Source organism: Bos javanicus, chromosome 20 (assembly GCF_032452875.1).
Source record: "Bos javanicus breed banteng chromosome 20, ARS-OSU_banteng_1.0, whole genome shotgun sequence".
Lineage (NCBI taxonomy): Eukaryota > Metazoa > Chordata > Mammalia > Artiodactyla > Bovidae > Bos > Bos javanicus.
Genome location: NC_083887.1, coordinates 25,326,727 through 25,349,546, shown reverse-complemented (window position 1 = coordinate 25,349,546; position 22,820 = coordinate 25,326,727). Strand labels below are relative to the sequence as shown.

Genomic DNA, 22,820 nt, shown 5'->3' with positions numbered 1-22,820 from the left:
GTGGCTGATAATGATAAAGATTGGTTTCTTATTCATGGTGCATGTCCCTAGTGGGACAGCTGGGAATTCTATTCCTCCATTTGTCCTCACTTGGAGACCCAGACTCACCATCATTCTGACAGAAAAGAGATAGGTAATAACACACCAATTTTTAAAGCTTCTGCTGGATACTGTCCCTTTGAGTCTCATGGCTAAAGTAAGTCACATGCCCACACCAAGTTCAGAGACGGCTGTGAAGTGTACTCTCACCATGTGTTTGGATGGAGGACTGGAATATTGGTGCACTGCTGTGATAGCTAACACAGTCTTTAGAGGAACATTGAGAATTATGCATGGTTGATTCTTAGAATCCATTTTTTTTCCCCCCTCAAAGGATACTAAGTACCTTTGAAGTAATATTACTGTGATTAAGGATCTTGATTCTAAAAGAGAAGCTAGGTAAATAACTGAAAATATTCAGTAGTTTACTTACTTTGGTGGAGGAGTCAGGGAATTCATCTGGGCTTGCTTTTCCTTGTATTTTGTACATTAAATTTTCATAAATATATTTTAGAACATTTGCTATTATTTGCTTATTTGTAACATAAATCTATTAATGAAATAATTCTAAACTACCAACTATTTTAATGGAAAACATGTTGAATAGTGCTGCCAGTGCAATGGTCTGAAAAATCACAAAGATGTAATTTGTATTCTATAGACACAAGCTAGAAGTTTTCAAAAACTTTAATTTTGGAAAATACATTATGTGAGGCAGTATCAATATTGACACTGAAGTTCAGCAGCTTCAATTTGGTCTTCTAAGCATTTGTGAAGACATGAGTAATTGTTATGTACAGAGTACTTTGGCATACATACACGGAGAGGCTTTCTTTCTCTGCTGCTGCTGCTGCTAAGTTGCTTCAGTCGTGTCCAACTGTGCGACCCCATAGACAGGCTCCCCGTCCCTGGGATTCTCCAGGCAAGAACACTGGAGTGGGTTGCCATTTCCTTCTCCAATGCATAAAAGTGAAAAATGAAAGTGAAGTCGCTCAGTTGTGTCCAACTCTTAGCGACCCCAGGGACTGCAGCCCACCAGGCTCCTCTGTCCATGGAATTTCTAGGCAAGAGTACTAGAGTGGGGTGCCATTGCCTTCTTTCTCTAGGCAAAGTTATAAATCTTTGGTGTTGACACACTTTTTGTGTTTCTCTTTATTGGTAGCATAAACCAGGGTTCACCAATTTCTTCACAAGGCATATATAGTTTTTTGATCATTAAAATACACAAAATTTACCATTTGAACCATTTTACAGTGTAGTTTGGTGGCATTACCTGGAGGAGGGCGTTACCAATACTGGAACCCATTCCTGTATTCTCATCTGGAAAATTCCATGGACAGAGGAGCCTGGTGGGCTACAGTCCATGGGGTCACAAAGTCAGACATGACTGAAGCACCTTAGCAGCAGCAGTGACATTAAGTACATTTATATTGTTGTGAAACCATCACCATCATAAAGTTCTAGAACTTTTTTTCATCTTACAAAACTGAAACTTTGTACCCATTGAATAATAACTCTCCATTATTCCTCCCACTAGGCCCTGGCACTCACCATTCTATTTTCTGTCTGTGCATTTGACTACTCGGATAATTTGTATCAATGGAACCATGCACCATTTGTCCTTCTCTGACTTATTTCACTTAGCATTTCTTCAGGTTTCATAATCCTGTTGTAGCGTATATCAGAACTTTCTTGCTTTTCAAGGCTGAATAGAAATTTTTTGTACATACATACCACATTACTTTTAATCCACCTATCCACCAGTGGACAGCTGATTTTTTTTTTACCCTTGTTGGCTACTGTCCATAATGCTTCTATTAACATTTGGTGAACAAATACCAAGTTGTGTACCTGCTTTCAGTTATTTTGGATAAATATCCAAAGTAGAATTGTTGGATGATCTGGGAATTCTGTTTTGAATTTATTGAGGAATTATCATACTGTTTTCCATAACACCTGCACCATTTTACATTCTAACCGGTGGTTCCAGTTTCTCTGGATCCTTGCATACCCTTGCTCCTTCCCTTCCTCTGCTTTGTCATCCTAATGAGTATGATGTAGTATCTTTTGATTTTAATTTACATTTCCCTAATAATTAGTTACGTTGAACATCTTTTCATGTGCTTATTGGCCATTCGTATACCTCCTTTGGAGAAATGTCTATTTAAATCTTCTGTTCATTTTTGGATTGAGTTGGTGGTGGTTTTGTTGAGTTTAAGTAGTTTTCTTTATGTTCTGCATAAAGGTTGTCATATAAGTGATTTGTAAATGTTTTCTCCAGCCCAATTCTTTTTTTTTCCCCACTAAATTAAATTCCATTGTGTGGCTCCACCACAGTTTACCAGTTTACCTATTTAAGGACATTTGGACATTTCCAATTTTTGGCAATTATGAATAAAGCTGTGATAAACATTATTGTGCAGATTTTGTGTGGACACGTAGTTTCAGTTCATTTAGGTAAACCCTAGTAGCACAGTTGCTGACTGTATGTTGAGACTTTGTTTAGCTTTGTACAGATCTGCCAAACTATCTTCTAAAGTGATTATACCATTTTGCATTTCTACCACTGTGAATGAGACTTCTTGCTCCACATGCTCATGGACTGTAACCCACCAGGCTCCTCTGTCCATGGAATTCTCTAAGCAATAATACAGGAATGGGTAGCCATTCCCTTCTTCCCAACCCAGAAATTGAACCTGGGTCTCCTGCCTTGCAGGCAGATTCTTTACCATTTGAGCCACCAGGGAAGCCCATTCCAATTCATGTATGTAGTAGCATCTCACTGTTACCTTAATTTTCAATTCCCAAATGAAATATGATTTTGAAACACCTTTCATATATCTTCTTTGGTGAGGTGTCTGTTCAGATCTTTTGTACACTTTAAAAAAAAAAACTTCTTTTGGTTGCACTAGTCTTCGTTTCTGCAGGAACTTTCTCGTTGCAGCACGGGGGCTACTGCCTAATTGTGTGTGGCTTTCTCATGGTGGCGGCTGCTCTTGTTGGGGAGCACGGGCTCTCAGGCACCAACCCAAAGTCACCTAGACTTCTATGTTATGTTCTAGAAGTTTGGTAGTTTTGTTTCTTACATTCAGAGCTATGATCTGTTTTTGAATTAATTTTTGTAAAAGGTGTAAGGTTAGTATGTAGATTCATTCTTTTGCAGGAGCTGTGTTCTAGTTCCTCATGTTAAATAGATTTTCTTTTTTCCCTTGGATTGCCTTTGCTTCTTTCCCAAAGATCAGTTGACTCTATTTGAGTAGTATATTTCTTGGCTGTCAATTGTGTGTCACTGATCTATTTGTCTGTTCTTTTGTCAGTGCTACATTGTCTTAATTACTGATGTGTACCACCACTGTTCTTGCCTGGAGAATCCCAGGGACTGGGGAGCCTGGTGGGCTGCCGTCTATGGGGTCGCACAGAGTCAGACACGACTGAAGCGACTTGGCGGCAGCAGCAGTGAGTCTGAAGTCAGTGTTAGTCCTCTGATTTTGTTATTCTTTCATCAGATCAGATCAGTCGCTCAGTTGTGTCCGACTCTTTGTGACCCCATGAATCGCAGCACACCAGGCCTCCCTGTCCATCACCAACTCCCAGAGTTCACTGAGACTCACATCCATCGAGTCAGTGATGCCATCCAGCCATCTCATCCTCTGTCGTCCCCTTCTCCTCCTGCCCCCAATCCCTCCCAGCATCAGAGTCTTTTCCAATGAGTCAACTCTTTGCATGAGGTGGCCAAAGTACTGGAGTTTCAGCTTCAGCATTATTCCTTCCAAAGAAATCCCAGGGCTGATCTCCTTGCAGTCCAAGGGACTCTCGAGAGTCTCCTTCAACACCACAGTTCAAAAGCATCAATTCTTCGGTGCTCAGCTTTCTTCACAGTCCAACTCTCACATCCATACGTGACCACAGGAAAAACCATAGCCTTGACTAGATGAACCTTTGTTGGCAAGTAATGTCTCTGCTTTTGAATGTGCTATCTAGGTTGCTTATAACTTTCCTTCCAAGGAGTGTCTTTGAATTTCATGGCTGCAGTCACCATCTGTAGTGATTTTGGAGCACAGAAAAATAAAGTCTGACACTGTTTCCACTGTTTCCCCATCTATTTCCCATGAAGTGATGGGACCGGATGCCACGATCTTTGTTTTCTGAATGTTGAGCTTTAAGCCAACTTTTTCACTCTCCACTTTCCCTTTCATCAAGAGGCTTTTGAGTTCCTCTTCACTTTCTGCCATAAGGGTGGTGTCATCTGCATATCTGAGGTTATTGATATTTCTCCCGGCAATCTTGATTCCAGCTTGTGCTTCTTCCAGTCCAGCGTTTCTCATGATGTACTCTGCATATAAGTTAAATAAATAGGGTGGCAATATACAGCCTTGACGAACTCCTTTTCCTATTTGGAACCAGTCTGTTGTTCTATGTCCAGTTCTAACTGTTGCCTCCTGACCTGCATACAAATTTCTCAAGAGGCAGATCAGGTGGTCTGCTATTCCCATCTCTTTCAGGATTTTCCACAGTTTATTGTGATCCACACAGTCAAAGGCTTTGGCATAGTCCATAAAGCAGAAATAGATCTTTTTCTGGAACTCTCTTGCTTTTTCTATGATCCAGCAGATGTTGGCAATTTGATCTCTGGTTCCTCTGCCTTTTCTAAAACCAGCTTGAACATCAGGAAGTTCACGGTTCACATATTGCTGAAGCCTGGCTTGGAGAATTTTGAGCATTACTTTACTAGCATGTGAGATGAGTGCAATTGTGCGGTAGTTTGAGCATTCTTTGGCATTGCGTTTCTTTGGGATTGGAATGAAAACTGACCTTTTCCAGTCCTGTGGCCACTGCTGAGTTTTCCAAATTTGTTGGCATATTGAGTGCAGCACTTTCACAGCATCATCTTTCAGGATTTGGAATAGCTCCACTGGAATTCCATCACCTCCACTAGCTTTGTCCATAGTGATGCTTTCTAAGGCCCACTTGACTTCATATTCCAGGATGTCTGGCTCTAGGTCAGTTATCACACCATCGTGATTATCTGGGTCATGAAGATCTTTTTTGTACGGTTCTTCTGTGTATTCTTGCCATCTCTTCTTAATATCTTCTGCTTCTCTTAGGTCCATACCATTTCTGTCCTTTATCGAGCTCATCTTTGCATGAAATGTTCCTTTGGTATCTCTGATTTTCTTGAAGAGATCCCTAGTCTTTCCCATTCTGTTGTTTTCCTCTATTTCTTTGCATTGATTGCTGAAGAAGGCTTTCTTATCCCTTCTTGCTATTCTTTGGAACTCTGCATTCAGATGTTTATATCTTTCCTTTTCTCCTTTGCTTTTCGCTTCTCTTCTTTTCACAGCTGTTTGTAAGGCCTCCCCAGACAGCCATTTTGCTTTTTGCATTTCTTTTCTATGGGAATGGTCTTGATCCCTGTCTCCTGTACAGGGTCATGAACCTCATTGCATAGTTCATCAGGCACTCTGTCTAGGCCCTTAAATCTATTTCTCACTTCCACTGTATAATCATAAGGGATTTGATTTAGGTCATACCTGAATGGTCTAGTGGTTTTCCCTACTTTCTTCAATTTAAGTCTGAATTTGGCAATTTTGGATCTTTTATCCTTCTATTTGAATTTGAAATCAGTTTGCTGATATCCAGAAAATAACTTTTTGGAATCTTGATTTGGATGTGATGGTCTATAGAGTAACTTGGGGAGGGCTGGCACCTTAACAATATTAAGTCAGGACGAGCATGGGTGAACATGGAATAGCCCCTTCATTTTATTAGATGTTTGTGATTTCCTTCATCAGAGTTTTCTAGTATTCTTCATATAGATGCTTTCTTAGACTTACTCCTAAATATTATTTATTTTTTTGGTGATAATGTAAATGATACTGTATGTTTTGCTGGTTATATGGTGGGTATATCAGTTTACATTCCCACCAACAGTGTTCCCTTTTCTCCACTCCCTCGCATTGCTTGTAGATTTTTTTGATGATGGTCATTCTTATTGGTGTAAGTTATTTCTCTAATAATTACTGATGTTGAGCATCTTTTCAGTGTTTGTTGTCCATATTCATGTATTCTTTAGAGAAATGTCTATTTAGGTCTTCTGCCTATTTAGGTCCTGTGCCATTTGTTGATTGGATTGTTTTTTTGATATTGAGGTACATGAGCTTTTGTATATTTTGGAGATTAATCCTTATGCTAGTTGCTTCATTTGCAAATACTTTTCTTTCACATTCTCAGGGTTGTCTTTTCACCTGGTTTATGGTTTCCTTTAGTGTTCAAGAGCTTTTGAGTGTAAATAGGTTTCATTGGTTTAATTTTGGTTTTATTTTCATTACTCTAGGAGGTGAGATTTATGTCAAAGAGTGTTCTGCCTGTTTTCATCTGAGAGTTTTATAATGTCTAGCCTTACATTTAGGTCTTTAATGCATTTTGAGGTTTTGGGTTTTTTTTTTTTTTTGTATGTGGCATTAGGGGGTGTTGTAGTTTCATCCTTAAAGAGATTTTCTAGCACCACATATTGGAAAAAAATGTCTGCGCTCTATATTCTTGCCTCCTTTGTCATAGATTAGTTCATAGGTGCATGGGTGTATCACTGGGCTTTCTATTCTGCTTCATTGATATATATTTCCTTTTTTGTTCCAGTACCGTAGTGCTTTGATGATTGTAGGTTTTTAGTATAGTCTGAAGTCAGGGAGCCTGATTCTTCCGTTTTTCTTTTTTAAGATTGCTTTGGATGTTTGAGCCACCAAGGAATCCCCTTTTAACATATTGTTGGATTCAGTTTGCTGGTATTTTGTTGATGACTTTCTGCATCTAGGTTCATTGGTGATACTGTCCTGTAATTTTCTTTTTTTGTGATACTTTTGTTTGGTTTTGGTATCAGAGTAATGGTGGCTTCATAGAATGAGCTTAGGAGTATTCCTCCCTCTAATTTTTGGGATGAGTTTGAAAAGTTTAGCTCTTACTTAAATGTTGGATAGAATTCACCTGTGAAGCCATCTGGTCTTGGACTTTTGTTTTTTGGAAGACTTATTAACACCAGAGTTTCAGTTTGATTACTGGTCATTGCTCTGTTCATATTTTGTATTTCTCCATGGTTCAGTCTTAGAAGGTTATACTTTTTAAAGAATTTGTCTATTTTTGCCAGATTGTCCATTTCATTGGCATATAGTTGTTTGTGATAGTCTGTTATGATCCTTTGTATTTCTGCATTGTCCATCGTAACTTCTCCTTTTCCATTTCTAATTTTATTGGTTTGAATACTCTACCTTTTTTCCTTGATGGAAGCTAAATGTTTATCTGGTGGCTCAGATGGTAAAGAATCCTCCTGAAATGTATGAGACCTGGGTTCGATCCCTGGGTTCCAGATATTCCCCTGAAGATGGGAGCAGCTACCCATTCCAGTATTCTGGACTGGAGAATTCCATGGACAGAGAAACTCGGTGTGCTTGAGTCCATGGGTCACAGAGTTGGACATGACTGAGCAACTTTCATTTCACTTTGTTTATCTGGTTTATCTTCTCAAACAACCTGTTTTTAGTTTCACTGATCTTTGCTATTGTTTTCTTCATTTCTATTTCATGTATTTCTTGTCTAATCTATATGATTTCTTTTCCTTTAACTAACTTTGGTTTTATTTGTTCTTCTTTCTCTAGTTGCTTTAGGTGAAAAGTTAGGTTGTTTATTTGAGATTTTTCTTGTTTCTCGAGGAGGAATTGTATTGCTATAAATTTCCCTCTGAGATTTGCTTTTGCTGTGTCTCATAGGTTTTGGGTTGTTGTGTTTTCATTGTCATTTGTTTCTAAGTATTTTTAAAATTTCTTCTTTGATTTCTTCACTGTGATGTCTTTGTTATATAGTAACGTATTGTTTAGCCTCCATGTTTGTGTTTTTTACAGTTTTTTTTTCCCCCTGTAATTAATTTCTAACCTCATAGCATTGTGGTCGCAAAAGATGCTTGATGAGATTGCAGTTTTCTATGTGATCTATCATGTGATAGATCTAAAATGTGATCTATCATAGAGAATGTTCCATGTGCACTTGAGAAAAAGTATATTTTGCTTTTCTTGGATGGAATGTCCTATAAATGTAAAGTCTGTTTAGTGTAATGTGTCGTTTAAGGGCTGTGTTTCCTTAGCCATTTTCTGTCTGGGTAGTCTGTCTATTGGTACAAGTACACGAGTAGTGTTAGAGTGCCCTACTATTATTGTGTCATTGCTGACTCTCCCTTTCATGGCTGTTAGCATTTGCCTTATACACTGAAGTGCTGTGTTGGGCACATAAATATTTACGATTAATATCTTCTTGAAATGATCCTTAGATCGTTATGTAGTGTCTTTCATTGTCTCTGAAATAGTCTTTATTTTAAAGTCTATTTTGTCTGATATGAGTATTTCTACTCCAGCTTTCTTTTGATTTCTGTTTGCATAGAACATATTTTTCATCCCCTCACTTTCAGTGTATATGTCTTCTTAGATCTGAAGTGGGTCTTCTGTAGAGAGCAACTATACAAGCCTTAGTTTTGTATCCATTCAGCCAGTCAGTGTCGTTTGGTTGGATCACTTAATGCATTTCCATCTAAGGTAATTATTGATAATGTGTGTTACCATTACCATTTTCTTAATTTTGTTTTGAGTTTCTTTTTGTATGTTTTTTTCTTTTGTATGTCTTTCTTCTCGTGTTTCTCACCTAGAGAAGTTCTTGTAGCATTTGTTGTAAAGCTGGTTTGGTAGTGCTGAATTCTCTTAGCTTTTGCTTGTCTGTAAAACTTTTGATTTCTCAGTTGAATTTGATTGAGATCCTTGCTGGGTAGAGTTATCTTGGTTGTTGGTTTTTCCCTATCATCACTTTAAATATATCCTGCCACTGCCTCTGGCCTGCAGAGTTTCTGCTGAAAAATCAGCTAATATATTTATGGGAATTCCCTTGTATGTTATTCGTTGCTTTTCTCTTTCTGCTTTTAATATTTTTTCTTTGAATTTAAGTTTTTTACTTGGACAAATATGTGTTGTGCTGTGTTTCTCCTTGGGTTTATCCTGTATGGGACTCTCTGTCCTTCTTGGACTTGGGTGAGCTATTTCCTTTCCTATACTCTTGTTATTCAGTCACTTGTCTGACTCTTTCCAGCTTTATGAACTACAGCATGCCAGGCCTCCTTTCCTTCACCACCTCCCTGAGTTTGCTCAGACTCATGTCCGTTGAGTAAGTGATGCCATCCAACCATCTCATCCTCTGTCGTCCCCTCTCCTCCTGCCCTCAATCTTTCCCAGCATCAGGGTCTTTTCCAGTGAGTCAGCTCTTCATATCTGGTGGCCTAAGTATTGGAGCTTCAGCTCCAGTGAATGTTCAGGACTGATTTCCTTTAAGATTGACAGGTTGGATCTCCTTGCAGCCCAAGGGACTCTCAAGAGTCTTCTCCAGCACCACAGTTTGAAAACATCAGTTCTTCGGCACTCAGCCTTCTTTACTGTCCAACTGTCACTTTCGTACATGACTGCTGGTAACATGTTAGGGAAGTTTTCAACTAGAATGTCTTCAAATATTCTCTCAAACCCTTTCTTTTTTCATGGGACCTGTATAGTTTGACTGTTGTTACATTTCAGTCAGTTCAGTTCAGTTGCTCAGTCGTGTCCAACTCTTTGTGACCCCATGGACTGCAGAATGCCAGGCTTTCCTGTCCGTCACCAACTCCTGAAGCTTGCTTAAACTCATGTCCATCGAGTCAGTGATGCCGTCCAACCATCTTATTCTCTGTCGTCCCCTTCTCCTCCTACCTTCAGTCTTTCCCAGCATCAGAGTCTTTTCCAATGAGTCAACTCTTCGCATGAGATGGCCAAAGTACTGGAGTTTCAGCTTTAGCATCATTCCTTCCAAAGAACACCCAGGACTGATTTCCTTTAGGATGGACTGGTTGGATCTCCTTACAGTCCAAGGGACTCTCAAGAGCCTTCTCTAAAACCAGTTCAAAAGCATCAGTTCTTTGACACTCAGCTTTCTTTATAGTCCAACTTTCACATCCATACATGACTACTGGAAAAACCATAGCTTTGACTAGATGGACCTTTGTTGCAAAGTAATGTCTCTGCTTTTTAATATGCTGTCTAGGTTTGTCAGAGCTTTTCTTCCAAGGAGCAAGCATCTTTTAATTTCATGGCTGCAGTCACTGTCTGCAGTGATTTAGGAGCCCAAGAAAATGAAGTCTGTCACTGTTTCCATTGGTACGTTTAATGTTGTCCTAAAAGTTTCTGAGACTATCCTCATTTCTTTTTGTTCTTTATTCTGCTCCACAGCAGTTATTTTCACCATTTTATCTTCTAACTCACTTATCTGTTCTTCTTCCTCAGTTATTCTGTTGTTGATTCCATCTAGTGTGTTTTCCACTTCAGTTGTGTTTATCACTGATTGTTTTTTAGTTCTGCTAGGTCTTTGTTAAACATTTCTTGTATCTTCTCAGTCTGTGCCTCCATTCTGAGTCTTTGAGTCATCTTTACTGTCATTACTGTGAATTATTTTCAAGTAGATTGCCTATTTTCTCTTCGTTTATTTGGTCTTGTGGGTTTTTACCTTGCTCCTTCATCTGCAGCATATTTCTCTTTTGTATCATTTTGTTTAACTTACTTTGTTTATGATCTCGTTTCTATCAACTGCAGGCTCCTTTCCACTTGCTTCTGTTGTTTGCCCCTTCGTTGGTGAGGCTGGCCCAGGGGATTGTGTAGGCTTCCTGGTGGGAGGGACAGTAGTCTACACACTGGTGGGTGATGCTGAGTGTTCACCCTCTTGTGGGAAGGACTGCATCAGGTGGTATGGCTTGAGGTGTCTGTGAGCTTAGTATGCCTGTAGGCATCCTCTCTTGATGAGAGGGGCTGTGTTACTGTCTTGCTGGTTGTTTGGTATGAGGTGTCCAGCACTTGGGCCTGCAGGCAGTTGGGTGTACCCAGGTCTTAGTGTTGAGATGGTTACCTGCCCTGGGGATATAAGAGGAGAAGCCTTCTGCAGGGACTGTTTCAAGGTGTTTCATGTCCACAAGTTCGGAGCTACGATTGGGAGGAACAGCCAATCATTCAGGTGAGAAGTTTCTTCAGATGTGATCTGGGGGCTTTGGTCCAGTCCACACCATAGCAGGTCTTTGAGGGCTCGAATGGAGAATCTGACAGACATGTGTGCTTTGTGACAGAAGCTGTTGTTTAAGTTCATGTTGCTGTGGGAATAGCCTGTGGCCCAAACCCAGAATATAGAACAGAGCCCCAGTGGAAATGCCTGAGGTTTCTATTCATTGCTCTCTTCTATAGTTTTTTATAGTGGAAACTTAGGTGGTTGAATTTTTCTTTTTTTCTAATATATACATTCAGTGTTATAAATTTCTAAACACTGCATTTGGTGTATCCCACAAAATTTTGAAAGGTATTTCCATTTTGTTCAAAATACTTTAAAATTTCTCTTGAGAATTCCTCTTTTGACCCATAAGTTATTTAGAAATATGTTGTTTAGTCTCCAAATACAATTACCTCTTGAGTATCATGGAGGTTAGGGGTGCTTCTCTGTGAATTTGAAAATTCATGTATAATTTTGACTCCCTCCAAACTTGATATCTTACAAATAGCATACTGTTGGCCAAAAGCCTTACTGATAACATGAATAGTTGATTAAGTTATTTTGTATGTTGTATATATGATATACTATATTCTTACAATAAAGTAAGCTAGAGAAAAGTAAACGTTGAGGAAATCATAAGGAAGAGAAAATGCATTTATAGTACATGTATGTACTTTAAAAAAAAATCTATGTGTAAGTGGACCTGTACAGGTCAAATGCGTGTTGTTAGAGGGTCAGCTGTAATTAGGGATTTTCTAGTTTTCTGTTACTGATTTCTAATTTAATTCCATTGTTGACTGAGCATATACATGGTGTGTTTTTTATTTTTTTTAAATTTGTTAATGTGTATTATGGCCAAGAAGGTGGTCTGTCTTTGTGACTGTTTTATGTATATTCCATGTATATATATTAATGTATATTCTGTTGTTGGATGAAGCATTCCATAAATGTCCATTAAATTCAGCTGATTGAATGGGCTTTTCAGTTCAACTGTATCCTTACTGATATTCTGCCTAGTGTCTGTGTCAAATTACTATTAAAAGAGTATTGAAGTCTCCAGCTATACTAATGGATTTCTTTGTTTCTCCTCGCAGTTCTTTTAGTTTTTTCCTCACATATTTTGACATGCTCTAAAGGTGGCATATACACCTTTAGAACTGTTAATGTTTTCTTGGAGAATTGACTCCTTTATGATGATGTAATGCCCTTCTTTATTTGTGATAATGTTCTTTTTGCTGAAATTTGCTTGGAGATTAATATAGCTACAGAAGTAAGATTTGATTTCTGTAAGCATGGTGTGCATTTCTCCATCTCTTTTCTTTTTTGTTGTTGTTCATCTCTCTTAACCTCTGTGTCTGTATTTAAAATGGGGTTCTTTCAGGAAACATCACTGGGTCCCGGCTTTTTGTTTTCATTACTTGACACATTTTCTCTTCCCGTTGGTGTAGTCTATTCTCATTTAACACATTGACTGGGGCATTATTGCAGAAACTAATGCCTGTGGCTGGTGATTTATTATGTAAGTGAATACTGAAACATCTCTGGTTAGTAATGTTGGGGTAACAAAAGACGTATTAATATGTCTCTGGTCAATAAGTTGTTAAGGTGATTAGCAACATAGTTGGCATTAACGTCTACTGTGTTCATACCCTGTGCTTTATTCCTCCAATTTAGGGGGTAATTTTTTTCTTGATTCCTGAGTCCTTTATATATTCTAGGTATTAGCCTTTTATGTACTCTGTGTACCGTACTTATTATCTCTGATTTTTCCTTTAATTTAGTCTGCAGTACCTTCTATTGTTCAGAAGTTATTTTGCTTTGTAGATATTCTACAGTTCATGGATAGCCTTTTTAAAAATTAATTATTTATTTTTGTCTGTGCTGGGTCTTTGCTGCGCATGGGCTTGCTTTAGTTGGGCAGACGAGGTCTGCTCTTCATTGTAGTGCACGTCTCATTGCAGTGGCTTCTCTTATTGTGGAACACAGGCTCTAGGTGTGTGGCCTCAGCAGTTACAGTTCACAGGCTCTAGGGCACAGGCTTAGTAAATTGTGTACAAGCTTAGTTGCTCTGTGGCATGTGGGATCTTCCTGGACCAGGGATCGAATCCATGTCTTTTGCATTGGCAGGTGGATTCTTAACCACTGGACCACCAAGAAAGTCCAGTGGATATTGTATTTTGATTTTTAAAATTCTTACATTTTATCCCAGTAATTTATACAAACTACAGTGTGTGTATATATTACTCTATCTGGAATTCCTTGGTATATGATGTAACTATTTTATAAGAGGATTTAAATATTTTTCTTCCATGGAGGGATAGCTAGTTGTCTCAGTATCATCTACTGAATAGTCTAGCTTTTCACCACAGATTTGAAATAGCACTTTTATTATATAATAAATTTACAGATCTAAGTAATTTGTTTCTGTACTTTGAGCTGTTTATTTGATCTATATGTGTGTGCCTGTGCTAACACCATGATATTTTAATTGCTGTAGCATATTAATTGGTAAGGCAAATCCTGCCTTACACAGGCATACCTTATTTTATTGTGCTTCACAGATACAGTAATTGAAGGTTTGTGGAAACCCTGCATTGATCAAGTCTGTCAGCACCATTTCCCAACAGCATTTGGTCACTTGTGTCTGTCACATTTTGGGAACTCTCACTTTATTTCAAACTCTTTCATTATTATCACCACCTTTTTTTAAAACAGTGATCACTGATCCTTGATTTACTATTTCAGAAAGATTGTGACTTGTTGAAGTCTCAGTTGATGCTTTGCATTTTTTAGCAATAAAGTATTTTTAAATTAAATAACAGTTTTTTTTAAAAAAGATACAATGCTATTGCACACTTAATAGATTATAGTATAGTATAAATATAACTATTTTATTCTTCAGCAAACCAAAACATTCTTGACTTTCTTTATTGCTATATTTCCTTTATTGCAGTAGTTTGAAAGTGAACCTGCAACATCTCTGAAATATGCCTCTGATTGTTTTTCAAAATTTTCTTGGCTGTTTTTGTGAATTACTTTCCCTCATGAGAATCATCTAACTTTATAAAAATTCTGTTAGAGGTTTCATAATCATTATGTTTAATTTGTAGATTAATAACTGACATCTTTATGGTAAACTAGCTTCCGTTATTTACAAGACGTGCCAAAAGTGCAGCAACTCAATTCCTTTCTTTAAGGCATTCCAAACCAGTAAAGTTATTGCTTAATAACCAGTATAGCTCAATGATTTGGCCTTCATAAATATGAACTTTTCATATATTTGTTGTGTTTTGTAATATTATTACTGTCATCACCACAACATCTATATTTCTTATTCCCTTTGTTAAACTCATACATATTTATTTTGATATCCTGTTGGTATAAACTTAAGCATATTTCTTTCTCCTTTATGATTTCCATTATGCCCTTCAGGTTCTTTGTTACTACCCTCCAAAATTACCCTTGCCCACATTCTCCTCCTTATACTCTTCAGTTCCATTCCAAAGTTTGGTATGTGAGCATAATTAGTCTTATCCCTCTTACACAGATCTTTCCTTAGTCCGTTGGATGACTCTCAAAGAATTAGTTTAAGGTTTTAGCTTGGGTTGTACCCCCTGGCACAACAGCTGTTAGTTTCTGCTACAAGTTCTACCTGGCTCAGAAAAGCATAAGATATCTACTAGCAGGGTATTATAATTTTTACTTGATCAGTTGAACATTTTAAGATAATATTAATTGCTTAGGTGAAGATTAGACATTATTGGAATAAATTTAAACTAGAATTAAATACTTTATTTGTGCATATATTATAAATTATATTCTCTGTTGTTTCCACTGAATTTAACCAAGTCTTTTGTAGATCTTTGTCTTTCCTTTTACTCTGCATATTTTCCCAGAATATTAAATGATCTCTTGACCGCTGGTGTTTATTTTTCCAGTTAATAATTAGGTCTTTCTTGCTTCTGTCAGGTGAGTGCAGTATGATGAAGACAGTTTAAATTTTCTCCATAAGCTTGCTTAGGTGCTCAGTCATGTCTGACTCTGTGACCCTTTGTTGCCCACCAGGCTCCTCTGTCCTTGGGATTTTTCAGGCAAAAAGATTGCCTTTTAAAACAAACTAGAACTATGATCTGTTCCACTTAATAGAATAACATAGACTCATCATTAGGAAAAAAAAATAGAGCAACCAGTCTTCATGTTACAGATATACAAAAATGAAATTGAGATGCAGAGGGGTTAAATGATTTGTTCATAGACACAACAATAAGTAGGAAAATCAGAGTTAGAAATAATATCTTTTAATATCCATTTCCAGGATACCTCATTTTCTTTCAGGAAATTTATACAAAAAACTAGAATTGATTGTACACTCTAATAATTGATAACATCACAGCTGTCACAGTTTATCCTTTGAGCTCAGAATTTAGATTGACACTTAAGAAACTTGGAAATGTAAACAGGTCAGTTAACAAAAGGCTTCCCTGGTGGCTCAGAGGATAAAGCATCTGCCTGCAATGCAAGAGACCAGGGTTCTATCCCTGGGTCGGGAAGATCCCCTGGGAGAAGGAAATGGCAACCTACTCCAGTATTCTTGCCTGGAGAATCTCATGGACAGAGGAGCCTGGCGGGCTACAGTCCACAGGGTCGCAAAGAGTCGGACATGACTGAGCAACTTCACACACGCACAGTTAACAAAAGAAATGGGTAGATAACGAGGCAAGTTCATGGAGCAAATTAAATTTCTAAGTTTCTCAAAAATAAGTACAATACCAAAATAAAATTCCCATTTATTTACTAATCATTGCATATTAGTTATTTCCACATGTATACTTAGCTTCCTAGTGTTATGATACATGGTCAACTAAAATATGATTATTAATATTTGACAGTTTTTGCTTTTTGATTTTGCTAATAATGCTGCTATGAATATTTATGTACAAGTATCTATTTGAGTCTTTGTTTTCAGTTATTTTGTGAATGTACCCATAAGTGGAATTGCTGGACCATATATTAATTCTGAGTTTAATTTTTTTAGAACCTGCCATGCTGTTTTCCACAGCAACTGCATTTTACATTCTTACTAGTAGTGCACAAGGGTTCTTATTTCTCCATATTCTACCAATACTTATTATTTTTTTTGTAACTATCCTCATGAGTATGAGGGCTTCCCTGGTGACTCTAGGTTCAATCCTTGGGTTGGGAAGATCCTCTGGAGAAGGGAATGGCAACCCACTCTGGTATTCTTGCCTTGTGAATTCAGTGGACATTGAAACCTGGCAGGCTACAGTACATGGGGTTGCAAAGAATCACTTGCCACTGAGCGACTAATACTTTCACTAATGGTTATAATCTGATAGAGTGCCTGAAGAAACCATGGATGGAGGTTCATAATATTTTACAGGAAGTGGTGATCAAAACCATCTCCAAGAAAAAGAAATGCAAAAAGACAAAATGGTTGTCTGAGGAGGCCTTACAAATAGCCGAGAAAAGAGAAGCAAAATGCAAAGGAGAAGAGGAATGTATACCCATTTGAAGGCAGAGTTCCAAAGAATATCAAGTAGAGATAAGAAAGCCTTCTTAAGTGAACACTGCAAAGAAATAGAGAAAGCAATAGAATGGGAAAGACTAGAGATCTCTTCAAGAAAATTAGAGATACCAAGGAACCATTTCATGCAAAGATAGGCACAATAAAGGACAGAAACTGTATAGACCTAACAGAAGCAGAAGATATTAAGAAGAGGTGGCAAGAACACACAGAACTATACAAAAAAGATTTTAATGACTTTGGATAACTATGATGGTGTGATCACTCACCTAGAGCCAGACACCCTGGAGTGTGAAGTCAAGGGGGCCTTAGAAAGCATCACTATGAACAAAGCTAGTGGAGGTGATGGAATTCCAGCTGAGCTATTTCAAATCCTGAAAGTTGATGCTGTGAAAGTGCTGTACTCAATATGCCAGCAAATTTGGAAAACTCAGCAGTGGCCACAGGACTGGAAAAGGTCAGTTTTCATTCCAATCCCAAAGAAAGGCAATGCCAAAGAATATTCAAACTAGTGCACAATTGTACTCACACCCTAGCTAGCAAAGTAATGCTCAAAATTCTCCAAGCTAGGCTTCAACAGTACATGAACCATGAACTTCCAGATGTTCAAGCTGGTTTTAGAAAAGGCAGAGGAACCAGAGATCAAATTTCCAACATCTGTTGGATCATAAAAAAGGCAAGAAAGTTCCAGAAAAACATCTACTTCTGCTTCATTGACTATGCTAAAGCCGTTGATTCTGTGGATCACCACAAACTGTGGAAAATTCTTAGATAGAATACCAGACCACCTTACCTGCCTCCTGAGAAACCTGTTATGCAGATCAAGAAGCAACAGTTAGAACTGGACATGAAACAGCAAACTGGTTCAAAATTGGGAAATTGAAGTGGCTCAGTTGTTTCCAACTGTTTGCAACCCCATGGACTGTATCTTGCCAGGCCCCTCCATCCTTGGGATTTTCCAGGCAAGAATACTGGAGTGGGTTGCCATTTACTTCTCCAGAGAATCTTCCTAACCCAGGGATTGAACCTGGGTCTCCCACGCTGCAGGCAGATTCTTTGCTGTCTGAGCCACCAGGGAAGCCCTATACATCAAAGCTGTATATTGTCACCCTGCTTATTTAATTTGTATGCAGAGTACATCATGTGAAATGCTGAGCTGGATGAAGCACAATCTGGGATCCAGATTGCCAGGAGAAATATCAATAACCTCAGATATGCAGATAACACCACCCTGATGGCAGAAAGTGAAGAGGAACTAAGGAGCTTCTTGATGAAGGTGAAAGAGGAGAGTGGAAAAAGCTAGCTTAGAACTCAACATTCAAAAAACAAAGATTTTGGCATTCAGTCCTACCACTTCATGGCAAATAGATGGGAAACAATGGAAATAGTGACAGACTTTGTTTTCTTGGGCTTCAGAATCACTGCACACGATGACTATAGCCATGAAATTAAAAGATGCTTGCCCCTTGAAAGAAAAACTATGACAAAACCTAGATAGTGTATTAAAAAGCAGAGACATCACTTTGCCAAGAAAAGTCTGTCTAGTCAAAGCTATAGTTTTTCCAGTAGTCATGTAAAGGTGTGAGAGTTGGATCATAAGGAAGGCTTGAGTGTTAAAAGAATTGATGCTTTCAAACTGTGGTGTTGAAGAAAACTCTTGAGAGGCCCTTGGACTGCAAGGAGATCAAACCAGTCAGTCCTAAAGAAAATCCACCCTGAATATTCATTGGAAGGACTGATGCTAAAGCTGAAGCCCCAATATTTTGGCCACCTGGCACAAAGTTTCAACTCACTGCAAAAGGCACTGATGCTGGGAACGATTGAAAGCAAGAGGAGAAGGGGTCAATAGAAGATGAGTTGGTTGGATGGCATCACCAATTCAATGGACATGAATTTGAGCAAATCCGGGAGATAGTGAAGGACAGGGAAGCCTTGCATGCTGCAGTCCATAGGGTCGCAGAGTCAGACACGACTTAGCGACTAAACAACAAATCCTTAAAGTATATATACTTTAGAAGTTTTTAAAAATTTATTTTGTGTTTTGACTAATTTACAATAAGATTTTATCATACAATTTAAAATTCTTTAAATCAGTCAAATCTACTGCACAGTTTAAAATTGCACAGCTCATGGATTATAGTTTTAATCTATCTAATTTGCACTATTTTGGTCTAATACTTCTGTTCATTAGAGGAACTATGTACTTTCATTTCCTTGTAATATAGCTACGTTTTCTAATACTTCTAATATTTCAGGTTTTCCTGAGTACCCTTTTCATTGCCTCTTTTTTTTTTTTCTTGCAGTATATGGATTTGGTTAAAAGTATTCAAAATGTAGTTATTGATCTTAGTGATTGCCAGAGTAAATAGATTTCAAAGGTGGTTAATTATACTTTGTTAGTATATTCTTTTTTGTGGATATATTTCTGAGCAGGGTATTTACAGTGGTAATGAATGGTATTAATTTGGGAAAATAATGAACCCTTTTTAGAAAATATGTTCATGAAATAAAACCCTTTGTATTATGAGTCATCTTTATGTTGTTAGTAAGTAGATTTTTTTTTATAAAACCATGTAGCTATTGAAAATTAAACATTGGTGTGAAATTTTGCATCAATTATTGGTGGTTAGGTTATATCTTAAAACAGTTGGATATGACTTAGTGGCTGAACAGCAACATCAAAATTATGATGATGATTATATTGCATTAAGTGAAAGAATTGAATTTGAATACTGTATATTCAGCTGGTTTGAGTCAATTGTATACATTAACTTACTTTCAAAAAAGAAATCTACATAGGATGGCTTAATATTTTGCAAAATTTAAAAAAGTAAATTGCACATTGATGGCTATTACATTCACTGGTATAAACTACAATGTGTACATGAGATTTAAAAATCTGTGAGTGCTAGTAGTGTTAGTCGTTCAGTCATGTCCAACTCTGTGATCGCATGGACTGTAGCCCGCCAGGCTCCTCTGTCCATAGAATTTTCCAGGCAAGAATACTAGAGCGGGCTGCTATTTCCTCCTCCAGAGGATCTTCCCAACCCATGGATGGAACACACATTTCTTACATCTTCTGCATTGGTAGACAGGTTCTTTACCACTAGCGCCAGGCTTCTTTGGGTTGAGGGTGCGACCATACTAATGTAAAAGAGTTAGATTCTGTCCTGATTTTATTGCTGACTTAATGTTTCTATTTTAACTATTCAGACTTTCTTCAATTCTGTGAATGGGATCCAGGATTAAAACAATAATATTAAATGATCATACAAATCATTCCTATTTAAACTACTTTTGATTTGAAATTAGAGCAAAGAAACTTATTAATCCTGTGTTAATTGCACAGCCTTTTCTTTATTCCACTAAGAATTTGATTGAGATATTTGTTTCTTTCTGATGGCATCCTTTAGGAATTGGCCTTCTAGAAGGGTTGATATAGCTCTGCATTTTTCCTCTTCATAATGACAAACTAGCCAGTGTACATTTATAGAGAGCAGAACAGTTCTTGTTACTGGGGGCCTTCTATGACTGAGAGCCTATAGACTGCCGTGAAGTACAGCCTTTTGTGAACTGTCTAGTGAGACTCTGCCAGAATCTCAGCAGACAGAACTAATTGTGGAGAAAAAGGATTTTTTGTGCCCTCTTTCTTTCTGTTCTTTTTGTTTTATAAGACTGATAGTGTTAAAGTAGCTGGTTTATGTAAGATTTGTCTGCCTCTCTTTCCTCATTGCACGGATCATTTTTTAACTTAAAGTCTCGCACTGCAGGTCGTTGAGCACTTCCACATGGAGGCTGGCACAGGACCAAACTCGAGACACGCAACTCATAACAGTTGATGAAAAATTGGTAAGAATTTTCTACTATACACTGCTAGGATTCTGCCTTCAGGGTTATTTTTGTACAACAGATTTTTCAGTATGGTGGTCAGGGTTCTTCTAGGATAGTGATTTCTTGACTGCATATAAATTTTAAGAAGAAATAATCATTACAAAAAGATAATTTGTGTTAAGCATTTTACACAAATATTAAGTCATACACAAACATATAATTAAAATTACAGAAGGCTTCCATTTTTGTGATGTTTATAAGTAGACACCAGAATTTTTTTTGGTTTTGTAATGAATTTATTATTTGTGATTTTCTCACTTAAATTGTAAGACACACTAGTACCATCTAAAATTAAGTATATTGGGTTTTTCTGGAACCAATGATTGGTACTGTTGCTGTGCATATATATGTGTGTATACACACATACACATCCTATTTCTGCCTTATGTATGAGTGATTACAACTATCAGCAAATGAATAATGTTCTTCTGTTGATCAGTAGCAGATTGAATTTTGGTACTCACATAAAATTTTTCTGTATGTGGTGTTACTTTAGAGGCAACTTGTTATGTTTATATCGTACAACAGTATACATTTTGTAAAAAGTTTCTAAAACTTCTAGTAAAAACATGCAATCGTATAGATATACTTTTCATTCTATATTTGGTTTACAATGATCAGATATATGGGTATGTTTCTTAGCTACTCTCCTTCTGATTGTACATTCTTTTGCCACTCCATTGAACCTGTAAACATAATTTAAATAATAGGTCACATTTAAGTTTCTATTTGCACCTTAAAGATATAAACAGATAAAAAATAGAGAAGTAAATGGACAATTTGGAAGTCTGCTTATGCTTAAGACTGGTTGGTTTTGTCTTTAAATTCTGTCTTAGATCTGTGTACTGACCTTGCCATCATCCTAGTTAAGGCTGGATTGCTGTGGTGTTTCTTAATTGATCTCCATAGATACTTTAATCTTCTTCTAATTCATTTTCCACAGGATGACCAGAATAGTCTTTTTAAAATGCTGGTTGTATCATCCTCTTGTCTAAAATCCCTTGGTGTTTCTTACTGACCTGAGAGTAAACACTAAAATCTTATCATGGCCTTTGAAGTCTTTCGTGATTTAACTCCTACATTTCTAAGTTTATCTTGTATCTCTGTCTTTTATATAACTGTGCTTCAGCCTCACCAAGCCTGGCCCTTGCTGTTCTTTACTGCTTTAGGGCATTCAGATTTCAGTTAATTATGCCTAGCTGCTTTTTACCAATTCACTAGCTCTTCATTCAAGTACCATCTACCTATTCATCAAATGTTAATCAAATATCACTTGCTGGGAACTCTCTGATGGTCCAGTAGTAAAGACTTCAAGCTTCCACTGCAGGGGAGCCCAGGGTTCCATCCATAGTTTGGAGAACTAAGATCTTGCACACTGTGAGGCGTAGCAAAAAAACAAACAAAAACTCCCTAAATATCATTTGCTTAGTCAAGTATAAAAGCAACGAGGCAGATATGTGTGTGAGAGGAAGAGGATTTACACATGCCACGTGTTCATAAATTAATGAGGATACTATTATTTTACTTTTTCCAATGACTATCTCTTTTAAGCCTCAAGAGGTTACTCTCTCATTCCAGTATTATGAGGTTTACTGTCTACAGTAAAGTTTCAAATTTTAGAGTTTGTCAGTAGCATTTCTTACTAGTTCACAAAATGAGTACGTCCTACAACAATCTATTGCTCTAAAAAGGTGCTGTGAATCATACCAGAGGTATACAAACTGCTCTGAGTTTTGTGTTTTTAATGATATTCCCTAAAGTCAGTTGTATACTTTTTAATGAGTTTTGTTCTTCTTTTTAGATTTTCCCCAGCTTTGTTACGTTTTTCTTAAAGTATAGTGGTCAATATATCAGTATGATATTCCAGTTGAAATCAGTTGAAGTCTTATGTATAATTATTCATAGTTCTTGAATTGATGCTTAATATGGAAAACTAAAACCCACAGGTAATTTTTAAACCAAAGTTTTACCCATTCATTTAGCTTTATATTAAAATGGAAGTATTAAGTGATCAAATAGGTAATGTAATGCCAATAGGGGTTTTATGTCTTCTTGTTCCTACACACTGTTGAGTGGCAGACATGATAAGTAGCAAAATGATAAGACCAGGGGCTGAAGAGTACATCCAGAAATACTGAGCAATTGAAGTTGATTATGTTTGCATTTTGAACAAAAATGATTCTAAAAATATATATCATTAATGATAAAAATATTTCAAAATGTGAAGTAAATCCTCATGAGTATCTTAAAAGATGTAGAA

The 22,820-nt window shown here is 37.3% G+C and overlaps 1 protein-coding gene across 3 annotated transcripts in view; it reads left to right on the top strand.

The window, feature by feature from the left end:
• Positions 1 to 22,820, top strand: part of NDUFS4 (NADH:ubiquinone oxidoreductase subunit S4) — a 112,407-nt gene that overhangs the window by 37,311 nt on the left and 52,276 nt on the right. The window contains exons 1-2 of one of the 3 annotated variants that reach the window (XM_061393547.1): positions 10,766 to 11,097; positions 20,440 to 20,518. In XM_061393547.1, the coding sequence (XP_061249531.1) occupies positions 10,886 to 11,097; positions 20,440 to 20,518 (291 nt within the window). In that variant the 5' untranslated portion in view covers positions 10,766 to 10,885. Of the gene's footprint in view, positions 1 to 10,765; positions 11,098 to 20,439; positions 20,519 to 22,820 lie in introns of those variants that run through there. The other 2 variants (XM_061393545.1, XM_061393546.1) reach the window with 2 other exon arrangements.